Source organism: Eucyclogobius newberryi, unplaced genomic scaffold (assembly GCF_026437365.1).
Source record: "Eucyclogobius newberryi isolate DKJ021-1_F unplaced genomic scaffold, fEucNew1.0.hap1 SCAF_17, whole genome shotgun sequence".
Classification (NCBI taxonomy): Eukaryota; Metazoa; Chordata; class Actinopteri; order Gobiiformes; family Gobiidae; genus Eucyclogobius; species Eucyclogobius newberryi.
This window is the reverse complement of record NW_027315801.1, coordinates 23,160,568-23,182,218: the sequence shown is the minus strand read 5'-3', so window position 1 is coordinate 23,182,218 and position 21,651 is coordinate 23,160,568. Positions and strand designations below refer to the sequence as shown.

The 21,651-nt window shown below is 42.1% G+C and overlaps 1 protein-coding gene and 1 long non-coding RNA gene across 2 annotated transcripts in view; both read right to left on the bottom strand.

The window, feature by feature from the left end:
- cpne9 (copine family member IX) overlaps positions 1-21,651 on the bottom strand; it is a 142,201-nt gene that overhangs the window by 18,375 nt on the left and 102,175 nt on the right. The window contains exons 15-17 of the mRNA XM_072449535.1: positions 14,590-14,636; positions 5,845-6,026; positions 3,044-3,171 (exon numbers count right to left, since the gene is read on the bottom strand). Coding sequence (XP_072305636.1) covers positions 3,044-3,171; positions 5,845-6,026; positions 14,590-14,636 — 357 coding nt within the window. The remainder of the gene's footprint in view (positions 1-3,043; positions 3,172-5,844; positions 6,027-14,589; positions 14,637-21,651) is intronic.
- Positions 16,947-17,793, bottom strand: LOC140362452 (uncharacterized). Its single transcript, XR_011927094.1, has 3 exons — positions 17,688-17,793; positions 17,229-17,596; positions 16,947-17,142 (listed from the first exon to the last, which is right to left on the bottom strand). It is a non-coding gene; the product is annotated as an uncharacterized lncRNA (long non-coding RNA).

Below are 21,651 nucleotides of genomic sequence, written 5' to 3'. Positions count from 1 at the left end.
TATTTTTCTGAAATGATTGGAAGCTGCAGTAACAACTCGCGTATCCTGTTTGCCACAGTAAACAGATTAACAAACCCTCCAGCTCAGCTGCCGTTAGAACTCATTTCCACATCCAAGTGTAATGAGTTTGCATTATTCTTTAATGACAAAGTTCAGGGCATTAAAAATGCTATAAATCCCACAATGCAAAAAATTACCCTAAAACCACCAGGACACTTAGAGCTAACTCACTTTGCACCAGTAACTGACAAAACTGTCCATGAGATCATCACCAATCTGAGTTACTCTACATGCTGCCTCGATGTGTTACCCACCAGATTTCTAAAGTCTGTGCTGAACAGTTTGTTAGCACCATTCACTCACATAGTTAACATGTCGCTTCAATCTGGAACATTCCCAATGTCTTTGAAAACAGCGGTCATAAAGCCTCTCCTAAAGAAGAGCAGTCTTGATTCCGCAGTACTGAGTCATTACCGGCCCATCTCTAATCTGCCATTTTGGGGCAAAGTCCTTGAAAAGGTTGTTTACCAACAGCTCACAGATTTCCTCTTAATAAACAACTCGTTTGATGTTTTTTAGTCAGGTTTTAGACCTCATCACAGCACTGAGACTGCTCTTGTCAAGGTGACAAATGACATCCGCCTGAACACTGACACGGGCAAGGCCTCAGTCTTAATTCGGTTAGATCTGAGTGCTGCTTTTGACACTGTCGATCATGGGATCCTGTTACAGAGACTAGAGGACTGGGTGGGCATCACTGGCACTGCTCTAAACTGGTTAAGGTCCTATCTGGAAGACAGGAAGTACTTTGTTGAAATTGGTAGCTGTGTCACAGACCACATGACCCTGACCTGTGGAGTGCCCCAAGGGTCAGTCCTGGGTCCCCTTCTGTTCAACCTCTACATGCTGCCGTTAGGGGTCAGTTGATACGCAGTGAAAATGTGTCCTATCACAATTATGCAGACGACACTCAGATCTATGTTTCACTATCGGCAGGTGACTATGGACCAGTAGATTCACTCTGTCATTGCATCCAACAGATCAGTGTGTGGATGCAAAACAACTTTCTCCAGCTGAACTCCGACAAGACTGAAATAATCGTTTTTGGCCCACAGAAACAAAGAGAAAGTGTTAGCGGTCACCTCCAGAGTCTCGCTCTAAAACCTACAAACCAAATTAGAAATCTGGGGGTAATAATGGACTCAGACTTGAACTTTAATAGCCACGTCAAATCAATAACATCAGCAGCTTTTTACCATCTAAAAAACATTGCCAAAATCAAAAATATAGTGTCAAAACCAGATTTAGAGAGACTTCCATGCATTTGTCTCCAGTAGATTAGACTACTGTAACGGCCTGTTCACTGGCCTCTAAACGAGCTGTAAAACAGCTGCAGTACATCCAGAACGCTACTGCTCGGGTCCTGACTAGAAGGGTTAAAAATGTCCCACACATCAAACCTTTAAATTTAACATACATTTTTACTTTTTTAACAGTTCTATTACTTTACCATTAGTCATACAGTTACACAAACCCCACTTAATTCGCAACAAAAAGCTTCTCTTCTCTCTTCCTGGACGGGGGAGCATTGAGTTGTTTACGGCCTAAAAAGCTCCAACCTTGAGCTACTGAGAGGCCCTTCAAAAATAACAAGCCCAGGGAAAAAGTAACATGAAATAAAAAGCTCAGCAGTGCCGTCTCTCTGAGATCAAGGAACAAGAATGTATGTCCATCATTCTATTCTCAGACAGATGAGATGGACAAAGTGTTTTTTGGAGCGCTTCACTTTTTAGAGCTGGGAAGAGCTGTGTATATTTAATTTCAATAAATGTTTAAGATTGATTAAATGAGTACATCTTTGTCTTATCTTGTATCCATAGTCAGCATCATTTTTTTATGTTTCATATTGCCTTAATTTTTATTGTGAAGCACTTTGGTCACTTAAATATAATCGAAGTTTGATTAATTGATTGATTGATTGATTGATTGATTGATTGATCATCCGTAGCTTTCTTTGGCACAGGTTCCACTATTCTTTCCAACAATATAATTGTCAAATCAATTCAATTCCATTTCCTAAGATTGTGATTAAATGCTATGGGTCTCAGCTGTTAGTTCCACATTTTCTTCCTCTTTTGGGAAAGTTCTTAGTTGGTATACAGTAATGCTATTTTAGACCTGGTTCAGCCCGAACTTACACCCAAAATAATTCAATTATAGACCTTGTTGGGATTTTGTGGTTGTCTGGAAAGTCGAGAATGATATTTCGCTGTATCTCTTTATACATTTGATATACTTTGGGACAATATCAGTCAGGTCACCCTTTTTCCTCCCCGTGAGTACAGAGGGGAGTGATTGAAAGGTGGATTAGCCAATAAGGGAGATGCATGGCCCGTCTGTATCAAAACAAATACGACCACTTATGAGAAAGAAAAAACACATGGGACCGAAGAACTGAAAATTCTCCCGAATCAACAAACAAAGTTCAAACTCCGATATTTCACACGATTCACTAAAATAATGACTCTGATTACAGGCATCTGCTTGACTTTGGCTGGAGGCGCATTGTGGGGCGATGTGACCAGACTCACTCTCTGTAAAGTATTGGAGAAGTGTGTATTCTGATCCCAGGCAAGTCTGGTGGTATTCAGAAAGTCTTGTTTTAGGCAGTACATGGTGTTTAATGTTTGAGAGTTACTAGCCAAACGTGTACTTTATACTATATAATCATACAGACATAGTATTATTGTAATGTAGTCTGTAATCTCAATTGAAGCTTTAAGAGACTTAAAACATGACTTTGATAATAAATGCTCCCACGTGAGACATGGGGATTTGACTAATAGCCAATGGGATTCTGAACCTCATCTTTGATCCTACTCGGATTGACATGCCCCCATAAATAAACTCTTTAATCTGTAGCTCCAACAGGCTGTGACTCATGCTATTTATTACCGCCTCCCTTAATCAGGCCTGGTACACAGAAGAACACAGAGACGATATTACACCTCGAAGTTTGGATGTGATTGGAGAAGAAACTCACTTGGCCACTTTGTTGATGACGGGGGCGAAGTTGGTGGGGCCGTACAGCTGCACCGTCCGCAGGCTCTGGAAGTATGACTCCAGAACGCCCTCGATGCCCACACAGTTTGGGTTCTCACTGTCTGTATTCTGACAAAACACAACACAGAAATTGGGGAATCGGGGGACTTTCGCCTAATTAAATGAGAAATATTTGCTGTTTTGCAAGAAGTATCTGGTGATGCATAGGAGGTGCTACAATTATGTTTCTAAAGTAGCAGTAACAGTACATGCTACAACCTGATGACAATTTAACCATCAACATGTTTTTAATTATATTCACAAAGTATTTCCAGTCACAGCGTAAACATCTAAAAACTGTGCCAGAGGCTTCATTGAATGATGAAGACAAACCGACAACACAGACAACCTTGGACCTTTACAGAAGTCTTTATAAAAGATATATAACAAGCTAACTGACTGCCAACCTTTCAAGTTTTCAACAGTGGAATAAAAGCTATGATCATTTTCATAAATTAATTGTTTGAAACAGTAATATTAACGGTCTAATATTATGCAATATTTATAGTGTTATTGGCCTTTAAACATGCTCTTGAGTACCTTTACTTTGGTATCTCATGTTTTACAACAACAGCTAAAAGGATTTACCAAAGAAAAAAATACTTCATGTCACTCTTAGGAATACATCTATTGGCTGCAGAGGGAATTACACTGGTGAGATAATATTAGACTCGACACACGGGGAGCGACGTTGCTCCTTCTCCATTCTCCGTTTTGTTCATAAGAGTTCTATTAAGAGTGTGTTTTTGAAACTTCCTATAATCTGTCCTTTCCTCCTGTTTCTACTGCGTTGTAACAACAAACTTTCCCCTTGTGTGGACATTAAAGGATTATCTTATTTTATCTTATCATTTCCAATAGAACATGCGCGACAATCAGGTCAGGACAAGCTAAAGTAGTGCTCGTGAAACCCTCACGCTCGTGCATGTTGCCGTGCACCCGCGGACATGTGACGTGATCCCTAAAGTTGAAAAATGTTCAACTTCTGTCAGCAATGAGCTGACGAAAACATGTGAACTTGACAAATTCAGAATCATTAAGGAAAAATACTCGCATTTGTCCAGTTATTTGGTATTTTGTCTTCCACAAAAATATTGGAATCAGCCCCTGGTCAGCTTCTTTTTTTTTAGATGAAGACGAGTCAATAAAACTATTTAGGCAAATCCCTTGTGACAATTCATCCATGGCACTTTTCATCCCTGAAATGCATTGACATATTAAAAGTACTCTTAAACCCTCCTAATTCCCTCGAATATCACAAACAATGAAATGTGTGGTAGATTCTGCTCTGGAGCCGAGTGCGACATGTGAAGCTGTCGTTGTCGTTAGCTGCAGTTCATCGCTGCCCGTGTGTTTGATTTTAAACCCGAGTGTCGCTGATCGCTGTCATTTGTTGCCTCCCATGTGTCAAGCCCATAACAATGTGAGCTTCCCTCTGATATACTAATGCAGCCACGCATTTGTAATGCATTTGACGGCAGAAATTAATTTGTATTAACCTTTTTTCAAACAAGTAGAAAAACAATGAGATCAAAAAACAATGAAGCACAACATCATAACATTTAAAACAAGAGAATTTAAGAAATATTAAAACAAAAACATGTTCAGAATGAGTCTGGTTAATTTATGGAGTGTTTTTGACGGAGATTATTTTCTAAACAGGATTCATCAACTATCGTAAATGAAATGAAATGGAACTCTGGGTATGTTTTTCATGTGGGAACAATTGTTTTGTCCATAATGGGTCTCCTCAATAGCATCATCCACTAAATAGGACCTCTGCAAAAACTGTTTCCCCATCATTGTGTGGCCAGCAAGTGTTATTTTGCGCTGTTAGAGCTATGCCACTATATTTTGGCTGCCCTCTCAGCTTGACAGAAAACATATTGTCTGGATTCCTCTCTTCACCAGGAATAACAAGCAGAATATGAAACAGAGAGAGAATGACAAAAGCGGAAAAAAAATGTCATAGTACATGTCGCCCAGTCCCATCCAAAGTCAGGCAAATAGATACATTTTCAAATTAAACCAGTATATAATATATTTTATATTTAAATGTTTCTAATGGAAGTCCAGTCCTTTATCATTGGTTCAGTTTGAATCATCAAATCATCATTTTTCAACTTTTTCCCTGCAGCCAGAAGTATTGTCCAAAGTTATCACAGCACCATATTCTGATATCTGTGTTTTATTTTATTTATTTATTTATTTGACAGGGACAATGCAATCATACATAGCTACAAACAGAGCTTGCAGCCGATGTGATGCACACAAAGATTATAGCCAGAGCTAATTTTCAACTTCTGTCCCTGGTTATGTGTAACATTTAATCTAATAGCCAGTTCTACAGCATTCTACAAATAGTTTTACGCCTTTATATAGTTTTTATTAAGAATAGTTTTTATTCTGCTGTAACTGGAGGGTCTGTTGACAAAGACAAACAAACACAAACACTGTGAGACGACGTGACGAGGAGGGTGTTGGCCCCTGCTTGTCTCCTGGAGCATAATACCTGACCCATCGCTCCCTCAGGAGCCTGGAGGAGGAAGTGAAAGGGATGATGGCAGAACCCCGCTGACAGCAGATGAGCAAACTTTTCAATTTAAGAGAGCAGCTGCAATCACAGCGTCACTCATGGCTGGACCCGCCCTGCCCCGTGTGATCCCTGTGTGTGTGTGTGTGTGTGGAGATGTGAAGGAGGGGCCCGGCGCTAGGGGCCAATAGGGCCGGTGTGTGCCTTACCAGTGGGAACGCATGAGAGATCTTGCCGTCGGGGGGCAGCTTAGCCCCAAAGCCGTAGGCAGGGAAGAGCTTGTCACTGTCATAGTCCTGGATAATCTCGCCCACCGCTTTCAGGGCCATGGCGTAAGCGTTCATCTGGTATGGGCTCATATAATGCAGAGAGGTGGGCTGTGATGGATTACCTGCCAATACAAACATTTACATATGACAAGTGCATTATATTGGTCTTTATTCACTGATGAATCTGTCAAAAACATGCATTTGATACTTGGACTTTGCCTCGAGAAACAAGAAAAAATAAGCAATTTGTACGATCGAAATCAGTCACTGCCAGATGTGTTGGTGTGGATGTTGAGATATGCTTACTCAGCTGTGTTTACACAATCACCGATCATGTGCGCTGATATTCAAAAATGTCAATCTGATGCTGCATTTTGTCCAGAAAACGTGGGTTGTACATTTTAGAGTGGTTTAGCCAGTGCTGATGAGTTAACGGGAAGATATCATCCAACAAGCCCAGATGTTTACATGAATACTGCGAAATATAAACACATCTTAATAATCAGAAGTTCTTCATAGCTATTTATACAGACTGGTCAACTGGAGTAAGTGACCATTACTATGCGGTTCTGGAGCTAATTAACATGTATTTGTCTGTAAAATCTAAAGAAAGTCTTATGAAGTAACGAAAACAAAAGCTGTTGTTAAATTAGATGATTCTGTCGCTTCATTTTCACACTCGGGACTAATTACCTCAAGTATAGTTGTTTTGTTATTTTTCAGACACAAAATGAAAAAACTCGCCCAAAACTTATGTATGGCATGTATTTATCTCCATGGAGTACATAAGTCTACAGAAGGACTGAAACCAAGAGCAAAGCAGGGTGCACTCTGATCTGTTGAAGTGTAATGTGACAGTTGAGCTCAGATGTGTTTCATATTCACAGCACTTTGAGTATTTCAGACTCTGGGTCATCTTGACTGTAGCTCTGCAGTATTTTTGTTTAACTCTGATCAGAGAAATCTAAATTTAGATGCTCTGAAGAAGCTTTTGATGTTTCTGTTTAGACTTGATTAAGTTCTAGTTCTGCTCATGTTTTATATATACTATGGGTACCTGGATTAGTCCTGGTTTATTTTTCTTTAATTTTTACTTTAAATTTATAGTGTACAGTTTTTGATAATCATCAGTCATAATTCATTTGTACACTCCACTAAATCTGAAAGACAAATACAATAGTTCTCAAACAAATACAATAGTTTTCAATCAATTACAATCAGTTTTTCACAACTTTCGTCTCATTTATAGCCTTATGATTGACTCCAGCGACTTTTTTGCAGATGTGCTGTTACAGACTCACGACAAACAAGGTTTCCTCCTGCAGGTTGTGGGAGCAATGTCACTGACAATCTTAACCCAAGCCAAAGTGTTATGGCTGGGATTTAATACATTTTAGGGGTTGTTTACAATACTTGCAGGTCTAATAAGCTTTGACTTTGACCAATCTAACTTTTATTTAGATAAGGCGGGAGTTTTTTAATAAGTTGTTTCGCGAGCCCGCCCACGTCAAAAACGGATATTCTAAAAAAATTATATATATAGATTTTTCCTGTTTTTAGCATTTTTTTTTGCCAAAACCTCAATGAAAATTAAAACAAATAAAAATTCTGCATCAGCATCTCCAACACCCGACCATTTCTGCACGATCCCGAGTTCGTCCGGACGTCAGAGAGCTTTAAAACTCTCTCAACACACGGCTTCCTAGATCGACCATAGATCCATGAGATCGACCGGTAGATTAACATGAAGGATGCGGGGTGGGCGTGGCTTTGGCTCGCGCGCCAATTCATTAAGATCAGAATAATTTTGTCGTTGCCATTTAAGTAGCACAAGTCCTCCTCATGTGGACATGTCCAGCTCGTCTGGAGTCACGCGTTCTCATTAGGCCGCTACTTTCCAATGAGTTGATCTGGGCTGCGTGTCCACGACTCAAACGTGTGAAAGATTCCTACGCCACAGCGCCAAATTTAAGCTAGCTGAATAAGACATTTTCATTCATTGCACACTGTGTGTTCCTGTCAAGAATTAATAAAGTTTATCAAACTGACTTGTTTGGTCACGGGATGATTCATTTTCTGAGAAGCTGTCAGTCTGAGACTACTTTCTGTCTGATCACTGTGAGTTCAACCTTCCATTAAACAGTTAAGAGGCCGACACAGTCTCTTCATTTAAGACCAGGCTTAAAACATTCCCCTTTAAAGTCCTTATGGTCAGGCCAGTTAGGAACAGAAATACAAACCTTCAGCTACGCTGCCCTATCCTCTGCTTCTGACTACTTTTCCTAACAGCAATTAATATTTAATTGAACTTGCAATCTGTTCATTGCTTTTTCTTCTTCTCCCACTTCCCCGGTGGGAGTGGAACAGGTACATCAATGACCTTTGGACCCAGATGCTCCTTGAGTCCCTGGAGAAACTCTACTACATATGAAAGGTTCTTCATCTGCCTGGAAGAACTAGTTCTCCTCCTGAGTGGGTCTATCTCGCGTCCATCTGAGGCGTCTGTTCTCTCCTTCACTGTGGAACTCCAGGTTTCTACTTTTTCCCAAAGAGGTTTGGTAGTTTTTCCTTGCAGAGAAGGAGGGTCTAAGGACAGGGGACCCTGGGACGTTTGTCTAAAGACATGGGATACTGGGACATTGCCAAGTCCCCATAAACATTTTTTAATCTGTTTTTTCACTGTCGCCCCGGGCAACTGCTGTTGTGATTTTGGGCGTTACAAAAATAAGTTGAATTGAATTTACTTAAAATTACTTCACACTTACACTTGATTTGATGCAGAGTTGATTTGATCCATTTTTAGTCCTGGTTCAGCCCTGGCCTGGTCAATGTCCAGATTTCATCCTAATTTTGTCCTAATTTTAATGTGGGGTTTGTGTATGAACATTACATTTTCTACAGAAAATACTGCAGTAATTTAACTTTTACTTGTATTGCAGTAAAAGTTAAATTACTGCAGTATTTTCTGTAGATTTACTGCAGTAATTTAACTTTTAGTTGTATTGCAGTCCTCTCCTTGAACCGACACCTTAACGCGGTGGAGGGGTTTGAGTGCCCGAATGATCCCGGGAGCTATGTTGTCGGGGGCTTCATGCCCCTGGTAGGGTCTCCCAAGGCAAACAGGTCCTAGGTGACGGGTCAGACAAAGATCGGTTCAGAAGCCCACTATGATGACAACACGAACAAGGCAGTTTACGTCGCCCGGATCGGCGTCACCGGGGCCCCATCCTGGAGCCAGGCCTGGGATGGGTGCTCCATGGCGAGCGCCTGGTGGCCGGGTCTTACCCCACGGGGCCCGGCCGGAAGAGCGACGTGGGGCCGCCCTCCCGTGGCCCCACCACCCGCAGGAGGATCCATAAGGGGCCGGTGCAGAGAGATCTGGGCGGCAGTCGACGGCAGGGGCCTCGGCGACCAGATCTCCAGACACAGAGACAAACTCTGGGGACATGGAATGTCACCTCGCTGGGGGGGAAAGAGCCTGAGCTTGTGCGGGAGGTTGAGCGATACCGACTAGATATAGTCGGCCTCACCTCCATGCACAGTTTGGGGTCTGGAACCCATCTCCTCGAGAGGGGCTGGACGCTCCACTTCTCTGGTGTTGCCCGCGGGGAGAGGCGGCGGGCTGGTGTGGGCTTGCTGATAGCCCCTCAGCTCAGCCGCCACGTGTTGGAGTTTACCCCGGTGAACGAGAGGGTCGCGTCCCTCCGCCTTCGGGTGGGGGACAGGTCTCTCACTGTTGTGGCGGCCTACGAGCCGAACAGCAGTGCAGAGTACCCGGCCTTCTTGGAGTCCTTGGGAGGGGTACTGGACAGTGCACCGACCGGGGACTCCGTTGTTCTACTGGGGGACTTCAACGCCCACGTGGGCAATGACAGTGACACCTGGAGAGGGGTGATCGGGAAGAACGGCTTCCCCGATCTGAACCCGAGCGGTGTTCAGTTATTGGACTTCTGTGCTAGCCACGGATTGTCCATAACGAACACCATGTTCAAGCACAAGGGTGTTCATCAGTGCACATGGCACCAGGACACCCTAGGCCGGAGGTCAATGATCAACTTTGTTGTCGTGTCATCAGACCTCCGGCCGCGTGTCTTGGACACTCGGGTGAAGAGAGGGGCAGAGTTGTCAACCGATCACCACCTAGTGGTGAGTTGGATCCGCTGGCGGAGGAGGAAGCCGGACAGACTTGGCAGACCCAAGCGCATTGTGAGGGTCTGTTGGGAACGTCTAGTGGAGCCCTCTGTCAGTAGGGTATTCAACTCGCACCTCCGGGAGAGCTTCTCCCATGTCCCGGGGGAGGTTGGGGACATTGAGTCCGAGTGGACCATGTTCTCCGCCTCCATTGTTGATGCGGCTGCTCGGAGCTGTGGTCGCAAGGTCTCCGGTGTCTGTCGTGGCGACAACCCCCGAACCCGGTGGTGGACACCGAAGTAAGGGATGCCGTCAGACTGAAGAAGGAGGCCTATCGGGCCACTCTGGCTTGTAGGTCTCCGGAGGTCATCGACGGGTATCGGCAGGCCAAGCGAGCCGCGGCTCGTGCTGTCGCAGAGGCAAAAACCCAGGCCTGGGAGGAGTTCGGGGAGGCCATGGAGGAGGACTATCGGTCGGCACCAAAGAAATTCTGGCAAACCGTCCGGCGCCTCAGGAGGGGGAAGCAGTGTCTCACCAACACCGTTTACGGTGCGGGTGGAGGCCTGCTGACCTCGACTGGGGATGTCGTCGGACGGTGGAAGGAATACTTTGAGGATCTCCTTAATCCCTCAGTCACGTCTTCCGAAGAGGAAGTAGAGACCGGGGACTCGGAGGCTGGCTCATCCATCACCCAAGCTGAAGTCACTGAGGTTGTTCGCAAACTCCTCGGTGGCAGGGCTCCGGGGGTGGATGAGATCCGCCCTGAGTACCTAAAGTATCTGGATGTTGTAGGACTGTCTTGGTTGACACGTCTCTGCAACATCGCGTGGCGTTCGGGGACCGTGCCTCTGGACTGGCAGACCGGGGTGGTGGTCCCTCTGTTCAAGAAGGGGGACCGGAGGGTGTGTTCCAACTACAGAGGGATCACACTCCTCAGCCTCCCAGGTAAGGTCTATTCCAAGGTACTGGAGAGGAGAATCCGACCGATAGTCGATCCTCGGATTCAGGAGGAGCAGAGTGGTTTTCGTCCCGGTCGTGGAACACTGGACCAGCTCTATACCCTCCATCGGGTGCTCGAGGGTTCATGCCCAACCAGTCAACATGTGCTTTGTGGATCTGGAGAAGGCTTTCTACCGTGTCCCTCGGGGTGTCCTTTGGGGGGTGCTCCGGGAGTACGGGGTCCGGGGCCCTTTGCTCAGGGCTGTCCGGTCCCTGTATGACCGGAGCAGGAGCTGTGTTCGCATTGCCGGCAGTAAGTCAGACCTGTTCCCAGTGCATGTTGGACTCCGCCAGGGCTGCCCTTTGTCACCGGTTCTGTTCATAATTTTTATGGACAGAATTTCTAGGCGCAGTCAGGGGTCGGAGGGTGTCCGGTTTGGGGACCACAGGATCTCATCTCTGCTGTTTGCAGACGATGTTGTCCTGATGGCTCCATCAAACCCGGACCTGCAACATGCACTGGGACGGTTTGCAGCCGAGTGTGAAGCGGCTGGGATGAGAATCAGCACCTCCAAATCCGAGGCCATGGTTCTCGACCGGAAAAAGGTGGCTTGCCCTCTCCAGGTGGGTGGGGAGTCCACATGCCTCAAGTGGAGGAGTTCAAGTATCTCGGGGTCTTGTTCACGAGTGAGGGAAGGATGGAGCGTGAGATCGACAGGCGGATCGGTGCAGCGGCTGCAGTGATGCAGTCGCTGCATCGGACTGTTGTGGTGAAGAGGGAGCTGAGCCGAAAGGCAAAGCTCTCTATTTACCGGTCGGTCTACGTTCCTACCCTCACCTATGGTCATGAGCTTTGGGTAGTGACCGAAAGAACAAGATCGCGGATACAAGCGGTCGAAATGAGTTTCCTCCGCCGTGTGGCTAGGCGCTCCCTTAGAGATAAGGTGAGGAGCTCGGCCACACGGGGGGAGCTCGGAGTAGAGCCGCTGCTCCTCCACGTCGAGAGGAGCCAGCTGAGGTGGCTCGGGCATCTGTTCCGGATGCCTCCTGGGCGCCTCCCTCGGGAGGTGTTTCAGGCATGTCCCACCGGGAAGAGGCCCCGGGGAAGACCCAGGACACGCTGGAGAGACTATGTCTCTCGGCTGGCCTGGGAACGCCTCGGGATCCCCCCCGAGGAGTTAGAGGAAGTGTCTGGGGAGAAGGAAGTCTGGGAGTCCCTGCTCAGACTGCTGCCCCCGCGACCCGGCCCCGGATAAAGCGGCAGAAGATGGATGGATTGTATTGCAGTCATATTTGATTACTATGTATTTGTATCCTTTCTTCTTTTTTTTTAATGCCGGTTTTAAAAAAATACGATTCTGTTCAGAGTTCACATTAAAAAAAAACTACTTCAGGTGTATTAACGTTTGACTAAAGCAAAAACAAGACTAAAATGTGAACTGATACCAGAATCCATAGAATCCTATCAATTCCAGATCATGATTTTAGAGATCTAAACTACAGGTTTAACAAGATTTTCCATAAAAAGACAGGATATGTTGTACTTTGCAGAAGACATCTTTAAAAAAAATATTATTTAAAAATGCAATTCTGTACAATTCAAGTGACAGGGCGTAACACGGGACAAAGCTTAAGCAAAGGAAGCAAGTGAAAGACAAAATAACAACAATTGGTACTAAGCCTAATAGATAATAACAAAGTATCTGAAATTTAACTCAAGTAATGAAAAGAAAAATACTTGATGAGCCAATTTGATTTGATTGATTTGGAAAGTTTGTGAGATGCCCAAGATTATACACTTAAAAACCTGACAACAATAGTTTGTATTCGTTTTTCAAATAAATTCTGCTCCACTTTCTCTTTTTGCTCCGTCGCAACTAGAACAAAGGGTGGGAAGAACATTGCACTGATTTGATTATGTGTGATGGTTGCATGCTCCTCTCTTTAAGTATTAATCACAGCCTGCTCCCGACAGTGCCACAGGTGCTCCGCGCGCAACCAGCCACGATTAAAAAAAAATTGTGTTCGCAGGGCCCTGGACGCACTGCTCCTCTCGCAGCAGGAGACAATAAGCCACAGCTCTATTGAGGAAGATGAAAGCAGCGGTGCAAACAATAACAGACACGCAGACGCTAAATGACTGTACACGCCGTCACAGTTATTACAGAGAAAAGACCCACAAAGCTCAGAGAATGGAGGTAAATGAGGGCGTTTGTCATAATTACTCTATTATGTTAGCACGTGGTCTATTAGGTCAGCACCTGAGGGTCGTGCACAAAGCAAATAGAACCTGTGGTAAGGGAAAGTTTGGAGCTGATACAAAAAAGTTTGGAAATTGGAAGTGGGTTTGCCTGGAAAGATTTGAAGTCTGGTTTCCAACTTTTGCTGGAAGTTATAATGAGTATTACAGTCACAATGTGCCTGGGTATGTAACATGGTTAGTGTGCGTTCATTTAGGAAGATACAGTTTTCTGGCACTTTCTGGCAGTTTGTGGAAAGGGGAGCTTGCTCACATTAAGAATGTTTATTTATGTACATTTATATATGTATGTATTAGGTCTGGGCAATTAATCGAAAGAACGAGTGACCTAATTTCTAATCGTCCCGTCCCGTCCGTCCGTCCGTCTGTGGGTGGGTGGGTGTTTGTTTGTTTGCTTCTTTATTTGATATGGACAGTGCATAACAATTAGATTTATAGATTATAGTAAAGGTGCTCATTTCCATCTGTTGTCCCTTGGCAGGTGAGACAGAAGTTACAAAACATTAGAGAACGATAATATATAACAGCAAACGTACAGATTAAAAATTTCACTCTTTCACAGATCCTTTTTCACTTTGAAGGTGCAATTTAAGAATGGACATTCCTATAATTGGCCCCATGTATTGTAGTTGAATTGATTTTTACAAAAAAGATAGCTCATCATCCCCTTTTTGGAGGTCCACACACCTTCAGGGGTTTTATGAGTTCTCTGCCCCAAGCAGATGCTTTGTGCTTTGAAAGTTGGAATAAACTTTTCCTAAAATGACTGCTTTGAATTTTAAACTGGTTTTAAAAGGAACTCTCAAGAGACACTGAAAGCTAAAACTCAGCTAAAAGACTATGCTGGTTTATTGAACAATCATCTGATTGATGACTTGTTCACTGGATGTATTTACTTCGCATAATGTTGTTCTGCATGTTCATTTAACTGTCTAAGGACTCGTCTTGTCAACATTTCAACCCAGGCCTAGTTAATACGATGCCCGTGTGTTTGGGGAAATTCCAGTTCCAGGCCCCTGCCTCTGTCAAGTGACTCACACACTAGCACTGTCTGATTTAAAATTCAAGGCATCACCTAAACTGCACAGACCGACCCCAGGCATCCCGTCCCATCTGGATTTTCCAAGACAAAAGACCATGACCCAAGGAAGCTAACTTTACTCTCTTCCCCATAAGTAACCCTGAGCCAACCTTGAACCTCAGTTTTTGTCTGAAAACTGTCAATGAGATAATGCAAACAGCTTTCCGTCAGAGTCAGAACATTGTGCCTATCTTTAAATTGAACTGGTTCTTCTCCAAAACGAATACAGCAAACTTTTTCATTACTAACAGCTAAGGTATCTTCAGCTACTCACCATTCGATGCTGTGAAATCAATAGCCACTGTGAAGTTGAGCTGTGTTCTGGAGAAGAGAATAAACAAACTTAATATATGTTGATGATGCAAAATATACTACGGATTATACTGTGCAGAGACAATGCAGAATGCAGAATCCGTCTGCCGGTTACAATTCAGTGTCATTAGTATGGCAAGCCAAGATTCTCCTTGCCATTTTGAAGGTCTAATTAGCTAGAGCAAATTAAACCAGTAATTAAAAGTGAGTGCACTGAATAAATTAGCTATTTACAAACAAGAATGACCCAAAAAAAAAGGCATACACAGAGCAGCTATAAACTGGAGTTTGAATCTACTATGGGCTGTGTGGAAATGGAAATCGTGTCTACACACTGCAAATTTACACCACCATAAAACTAGAAAAATACACTTGTTTTAGGGGAAAATATACTTAAGTGAAATTATCTGCCAGTGGGGTAAGTGAATTTTACTTAGAAAAAAAGTTGTTTCAAGAATTCTTGATACAAGACTTTTATTTTTAAGTGTGTATAACTCTTAAAATAAGCTAAAAACACTTATTCTAAGTAACAATCCAAATTAAATTATCTTAAATTAAGCATAAAACACTAATTGTAAGCAGCAAATTAAAGTAGAATATCTTGAAACTAGAATATAAAGCTTATTAGTTTTATTTATTCTTAATTTTAGCAAATAAATCTTAAATTCTTAATTTGCTTATTTTAAGAAAAAGTAAAAGAAACTCAAAATGAGTGTCAATATCTTTATTTTCTAAAATATTGTACACGTTGACAAAATCTTAAACAATCCAGTGCCATAGCAACCATTAGCTAAGTATAAAATTGCATCTGTAATGGACACAGATTTACTGTTGCAAAAACATTTTGTGGCACAAACATTCACAAAGCAAAGACATTAAACTTGCTCACCTAAATCTTGCATGTGAACGCTTTTAGAACAAAGCTGCAATTTCAACAGATACAAAAAAACAATGGAGAAAAACAGACAATCCCCTTCCTCCATCTCCAAAATACAGCACTACTATCCAATGAAATCACGCCACTCTGCCAGGGCTTTTTTGTATGAGGAGGTAGTGTTGCTCTCATGAATGGCATCCTGAAGTACTTCTGTCTGAATGACAGACAGTAAGGTTGCCACACATTTACGTCAGATGGAAAGTGTAATAAGACATAAGATAAATTACCCCCTCGCCAAGCTGTTCTTTATCTAATGTTGCAACTGGTGTATTGCCCACCGCAATGATGCCCTTGCAACCATCGAAAAGTAGTACAGGACAGGAGAGTTCTCTTTTGTAGAAAAACATGGGGGTCTTCTGAAGGCTATTAAACAGAAAAATACATTTTATCTGGGTGTTGTAAATGTCAACTGTTAGTGTATTCTTAATGCAACTATATAAAAAGCATTTTACCTTAAGGATGTGCAATAAAGCCTCACTGGCACACCCCATTTTTTGGGGCGAAGCGCTGAAGAGGGAAAGAGTGCTGGTAGCGCCTTCACCAACGCAATGTGGGCATAAGCTGTAACAAAAAATAAAAATAAAATTCCATACAGTAAATTTGAGGTATAAATAAAGCCACTAATAAAACTTACTTTGTTCCATCATCATAGGTGACTTCATTGCTTTTTTTAGACACCCCATAAAAGTGGACTCTGGAGCAGAACTCCCCCCATCTCTGTCGAACCTGATCCAGGAATTTATCATTGGATGAGTCCAAAATCCTGCGTAGCTCACCCAAAACCTGAAATGAGAGATTATTTTGGTGCAACAGTAAAATCAAATCTGACTCATTATAACTTACATTATGAAGCTCCTTGAAACATGGATATGCTTCCAAGATTTGGGCAGCTCTGTTCTCCTTTCTGGTGGCATTTGAGTCAATGTATGCCCTTCTGGCCTGAAACTCAAGATCCAATAACTGGGACACCGCATCTTGGTTTGGCTTCCTATACATTTCCTGGAGTGTTTTGTAGTGCCTGACTTGTTTCAGCAGACTATCCTCTTCCACTAAAATGGAAAAATTAAAGAACATTTCAGTCAACTATTATTTTAATTTACTATTGAAAGCTGATAGGACTTGTTAAAAATGTAATAAAATGATAAAATATCCTCCACTGCAAGAATTTAGGGCAGAAGTTTGCGCAGTAAATTAGCCAAAGAACTGACTTCAGGTTTTACCTTACTGATATGGTTTGACAAGAATGCATTTTGAGTTATCCCAATATGGTCAAATAATGCTTATCAAGAAAATATTTAACAGATTTTGGGTATGGAGTATGTTACATACTGTAGGGTACTTACATGAATTTGAATTAAAAGCATCATCAGAATTGCTGGCTGGTGAAAGCAGAATGGTTGATGCCTCACTGGAATCAGCATCAGCATCATAATCTGCCTTTTCCTCATTTAATTCTTTGTCACTCAAGAAGTCAATCCGCCTTTTCTTTGGCCGGCCTCTCTCAGGTGTTGGACCCTCCTTTTTAACTGGGGATTTTATATTTTGCAATCTTTTTAGCAGGTAGGCATTAATGCTCCCCTGGAAACAAATTGTAAATTATTTTCATGTTTGCACCAAAAAGAACATTTAGTCTAAAAAGCAAAAACAAAAAGAATCATACATACATATTTTGTGCAGTCATCCCTGTCCTGCAGCATTGGGTAGTATTCCACGATTCTTTTAGCCATTGCAGTGACATCGGTTTTGGAGGGATATTGGACCATTTGACCGGGGCTTGCTCTAAGTAGAGACACCATACTTGTAATGGTGTTCCTCACCAGCCTGCATCTTAACTCTTTAGACATGATACACTCTTCCGTGCCAGTGCGGGCCATGTCACAGTAGTTCTTTCGGCACTGCTCCAATTCAGTATCGTGTAGACCACATATTCCGGTGGACAGGGGAGCTGCAGGGTCTTCAATGGGGTTGTATTGGGAGAAGCAGTGGTCTGAGGGATAATCGAAGCCTGCTTTGCAGAAACAGTATGGTCTTGCTGTGTTACAGAAATAAACAAACAATGAACTGCAAGTACTAAACATAATGCACATTTGTAGAACCAAATGTTTCAACAAAATAATAAATACCTCTGGATTGAATAATGACCACAATTGTTTCCTTCTTCTGAAATGCTCTGGCCCAGGCAAAAGGTCCCTCAGATCATCACGACTCAGTGTTGAAAGCAAGCTCTCAATGTTGGTAGCTAATTACAACAAAAAGACAACATACATTGTTCATACAGTGTAAAGCATGTAGACACCAAGACAATATACTTTACGTTACCTTTTAAGATAGATACTGTGACATCATCCAGTTTCTCCATGGCTTTATCACCTGTCAAACAAATTAAATGATTCATGATTATTACTATAGAAAACATTAATGCTAAATTAATTATTAATTAAATTAAGTTAGTTCAATTACCAAAGTGAATTAACAACTTAAAATAAACCTAAAGATTGGCCACCAAGTAATACAATTTCTGACAAAGTCCAAAATATCTAAAATGCTTTTTATTTGAGTCATTAGTTTCAGCTACATGATATAAGCAACGTTTGAAGACTTGATTAGCATGCCAAGAAATAACCCCACCAACGTTTCAAATAAAATGAAAGAGTAAATTTTAATTTCTTTAAACACATTGAAAATTTCACTCCTGTATTATACCTAATTTATACAAATGTGCTGTGTGGACACTCTGTGGTCCAATGTGGCGCCAACGCAGCTAGCTAAGTGCAATAGTTGCTAAGCTAACTAGCATCTATAAGCCTTCTACATTAGCCACAATTTATGCTTAAAAATTCTTGTATTGCTGCTCTACCCATGATTTGACCAACATTGTATCACTTTTCAATTCTTGCAAAGCATTAGTTATTTGACTAATATAAAAGAGAAATACAAAAAGCTTACCTCGTGTTCTCAAATCGACCATTTTTTTCTCGACTGATTGATGACGCAAGATGCGCAAGATCGATGCGCAGATCGCTCTGGGTCACAACCATTTGGAAATGGCCATGGGGGTGTAACATTGATTTTGTACAAATTCATACCACCTTGCAATTTACGATCTCCAAAAATATACATGCAATTTTTATAATATTATATGGGACGTACAATATATAAAACATGGTAACAATACTGCATTACTAAATACACTTTATTGAGTGGCCTTCACCAAATCAAAGTCATCGCTTCCGCTTGATCCCGCCGGAATGTTCCACTGACAAAATGTATTAAATAAACTAAATTAATCTATGTCGTTGTTTCATTTTTTATTAAACATGCTTGATATACATATTTATGTTTTTTCTGTCGTTTATTTTGTATGCGCTTTCGGGTCACTGTTGTTCATTATTTCCCCTTCTTATTTTAATAATCCCACGGTGTTTGTTGGTATTGTCCAAACCTAGCGCGGCAGATTATTCTCCATTCAAACAAATTTGAGAAGAAGACACGACAGACTTATCTACAAAAGCGATTTTCTGCTTTTGGGATATCATGGCCTGTTGGAGGTGTGTGATTTGCTTCGTATTTGTTGCTTTGACGCTTCGGTCCCTTTTAAGTCATATTAATACTGCACATGGTCGGAGCCCAGACTTCCGCGTCATTTGTGGAGTGGATGGATGGAATATCGTGTTTTCAACTCCTTTTATTACCATCTCCGACGCACGCATTCGCATTATTTAGCTACTGGGAACCCTCCAAGAGGATGGCTGACCACCACATCCAACGCAGCTGCCATAGGACGAGAAAACTTTGGTACAGTTGTTTTTTCAGACTGTACCGAAACAAGGTACGGGGCGGAGCAGGTGCGCGCTGTACCCGGAGCGGACACGCCATCTACCGCGTCTGCTTCATCTGCAACGCTGGAGCAACAGGAGCCACCGGGAAGTTTTGTGGAGGTGGAAGATCAATGTCAGAATCAGGTAATGTAACGATTTATGATTTTATGATTACTTTATTCGTGATGCGCAATAAGGAGTACAGTTGATCCGGTATTTCGAGTCGAGACGCTTTAGTAAATAAATGTCTTTGCGTAACAATTCTCCTGGAGCCCCCTAAAACGGGCCATTTGTATGAAATTTAGGCTACATGTTTGCATTGGTACGTATGCTGTGTTTGTCACTGCGCACAGAGTGCTCTGGCCTGCGATGAGCCTCAGATCTGTGAGCGCTCCTGAGGTGAGAGAGCGAGTCCTTTGCCTTTAGTTGCCTTATTAATGGTCTAGAGAGGTGCACCATCATTGTTATCGTCATGACGTGTTCGGATAACAACACATCAACACGGTGTTGGTTGGGCGTGCAGTGCATGGTTACCATGGTTACCCAGTGCTCATAGAACTTTTTTCCATCTCCTCTTAACGTTGCGTGCGTCAGGTACAGGTTCTTGCATGATCCAGGCTGCTTTGGTTCAAAAGGCATCTGCACGATATTTGGGTGAACAAATACTTACGTGTCCCAACGATTAATTTAGCATAAACTATATAAAAACGCGCGCCCCCACTGTTATGATGACCAGGTGTAGCAGTGGGCAAGGCATTTTTTTGTGTAGACAGGTTAAAATTGGTGTTTACAAAATTAAAATATTGGCTTTGGTTGATTGAGGTTTTACAGAATAGTAATGCTGGACTAACTATAATACTTTTTTCCCGTTCTGTAGAGTGGAAGAGCAACTATGGATCTTGCCAGATTTGCTGTTGCATTTGCTATCGGGAGCAATGCCACCTATCTCAGGTAAGGTTTGTTTTTGTTTTTTTACCAGGCATATTTGGAGTCATGTCAATGTGATGTAAAAACATAAAAACATGGCCATTCTTATATTTTGATACTAGCATGGCAGATATAAAAAAAAATGTGGTTATGCATAGTTGCACAGAAATTAAAGTAGAGTCAAGTTCAGAACAAAAGTAGGACAATGTGCAACAGTCAGAATAAATTACCTAGGTAAATATTTTGCACTTACGATCAGATTTTTACACACGCAGGTAAAAAATCTGGTTTTAATAATGCAAATTGTATTTCTTGCCAATACATCTATAGCTGCTGCTAGTTAATTTTTTAGTTCATTTGTTTGGCCTATATTGGTGAAAAGATGAAGAACACGCTTTATATTTTTTTTTACTAAACAAAGAGAGTATATTATTAAAATGTATTAATTCATTTGATGAAGGATATTTTGTTGTCTACCTTGTTATGTTTTGTTTTTTTATTGAGATGTTATGTTTGTTTTTTAACATAATTTTTTTCCATGATTGTATGTTTTTCAGAGAAGCGTTAACAACATTGTCTCAGGCGTCCAGCAGTATCAAGTGGCACTTCTGAGTTCCCTAAGAGAGAACATCAGGACTGTCTTTGAAAGACATTCCAACATTGAACATTTACAAGAAGAGGTTCTATCAACACTGGATCACTTTCAAGATCCTTTTGCCGTATTTTCCACAGCGAACATGCAGGACAGAGCAATGCAGGAGCTTTGTAACCCTGTCACACCTGAGGAGATTATCATTTCCAAGTATGCCTGCAGAGTTAAAAAGGGAGAATCAAGTGTTTCTACTATGTCCCGCTTATTGAAAGTCTTAAACACCTGTTGTCTAACTCAAAAATATTTGAAATGCTCAACACCAGTCCACAAAGTTGCCCCAAAGACAGTTTTGTATATGACATTAATGATGGAAGCATTTTCAAAACCCATCCATTGTTTTCTAAAAAGAAATCTGCTTTACAAGTGATACTGTACTCAGATGAGATTGAAATTTGTAATCCACTGGGCTCACATGCAGCAGTAAATAAATTACTAATGTTTTATTACACTTTAGGCAACATAGACCCAAAGTTTAGGTCAAAGCTTGCATCAATCCGACTCCTTGCAATAGCGAAGGCAAAGGACATTGATGAGTGCGGGGTAGATGTTATATTAACTAGAATAGACCAGGATTTGAAGTGTCTGTACAATGGAATTAATATTGATACTGTGAATGGGCAATTTCACCTAACTGGTGCAGTTGTCGCTGTGTGCGGTGACACACTTGCCCAGCATGAGCTTGCAGGTTTT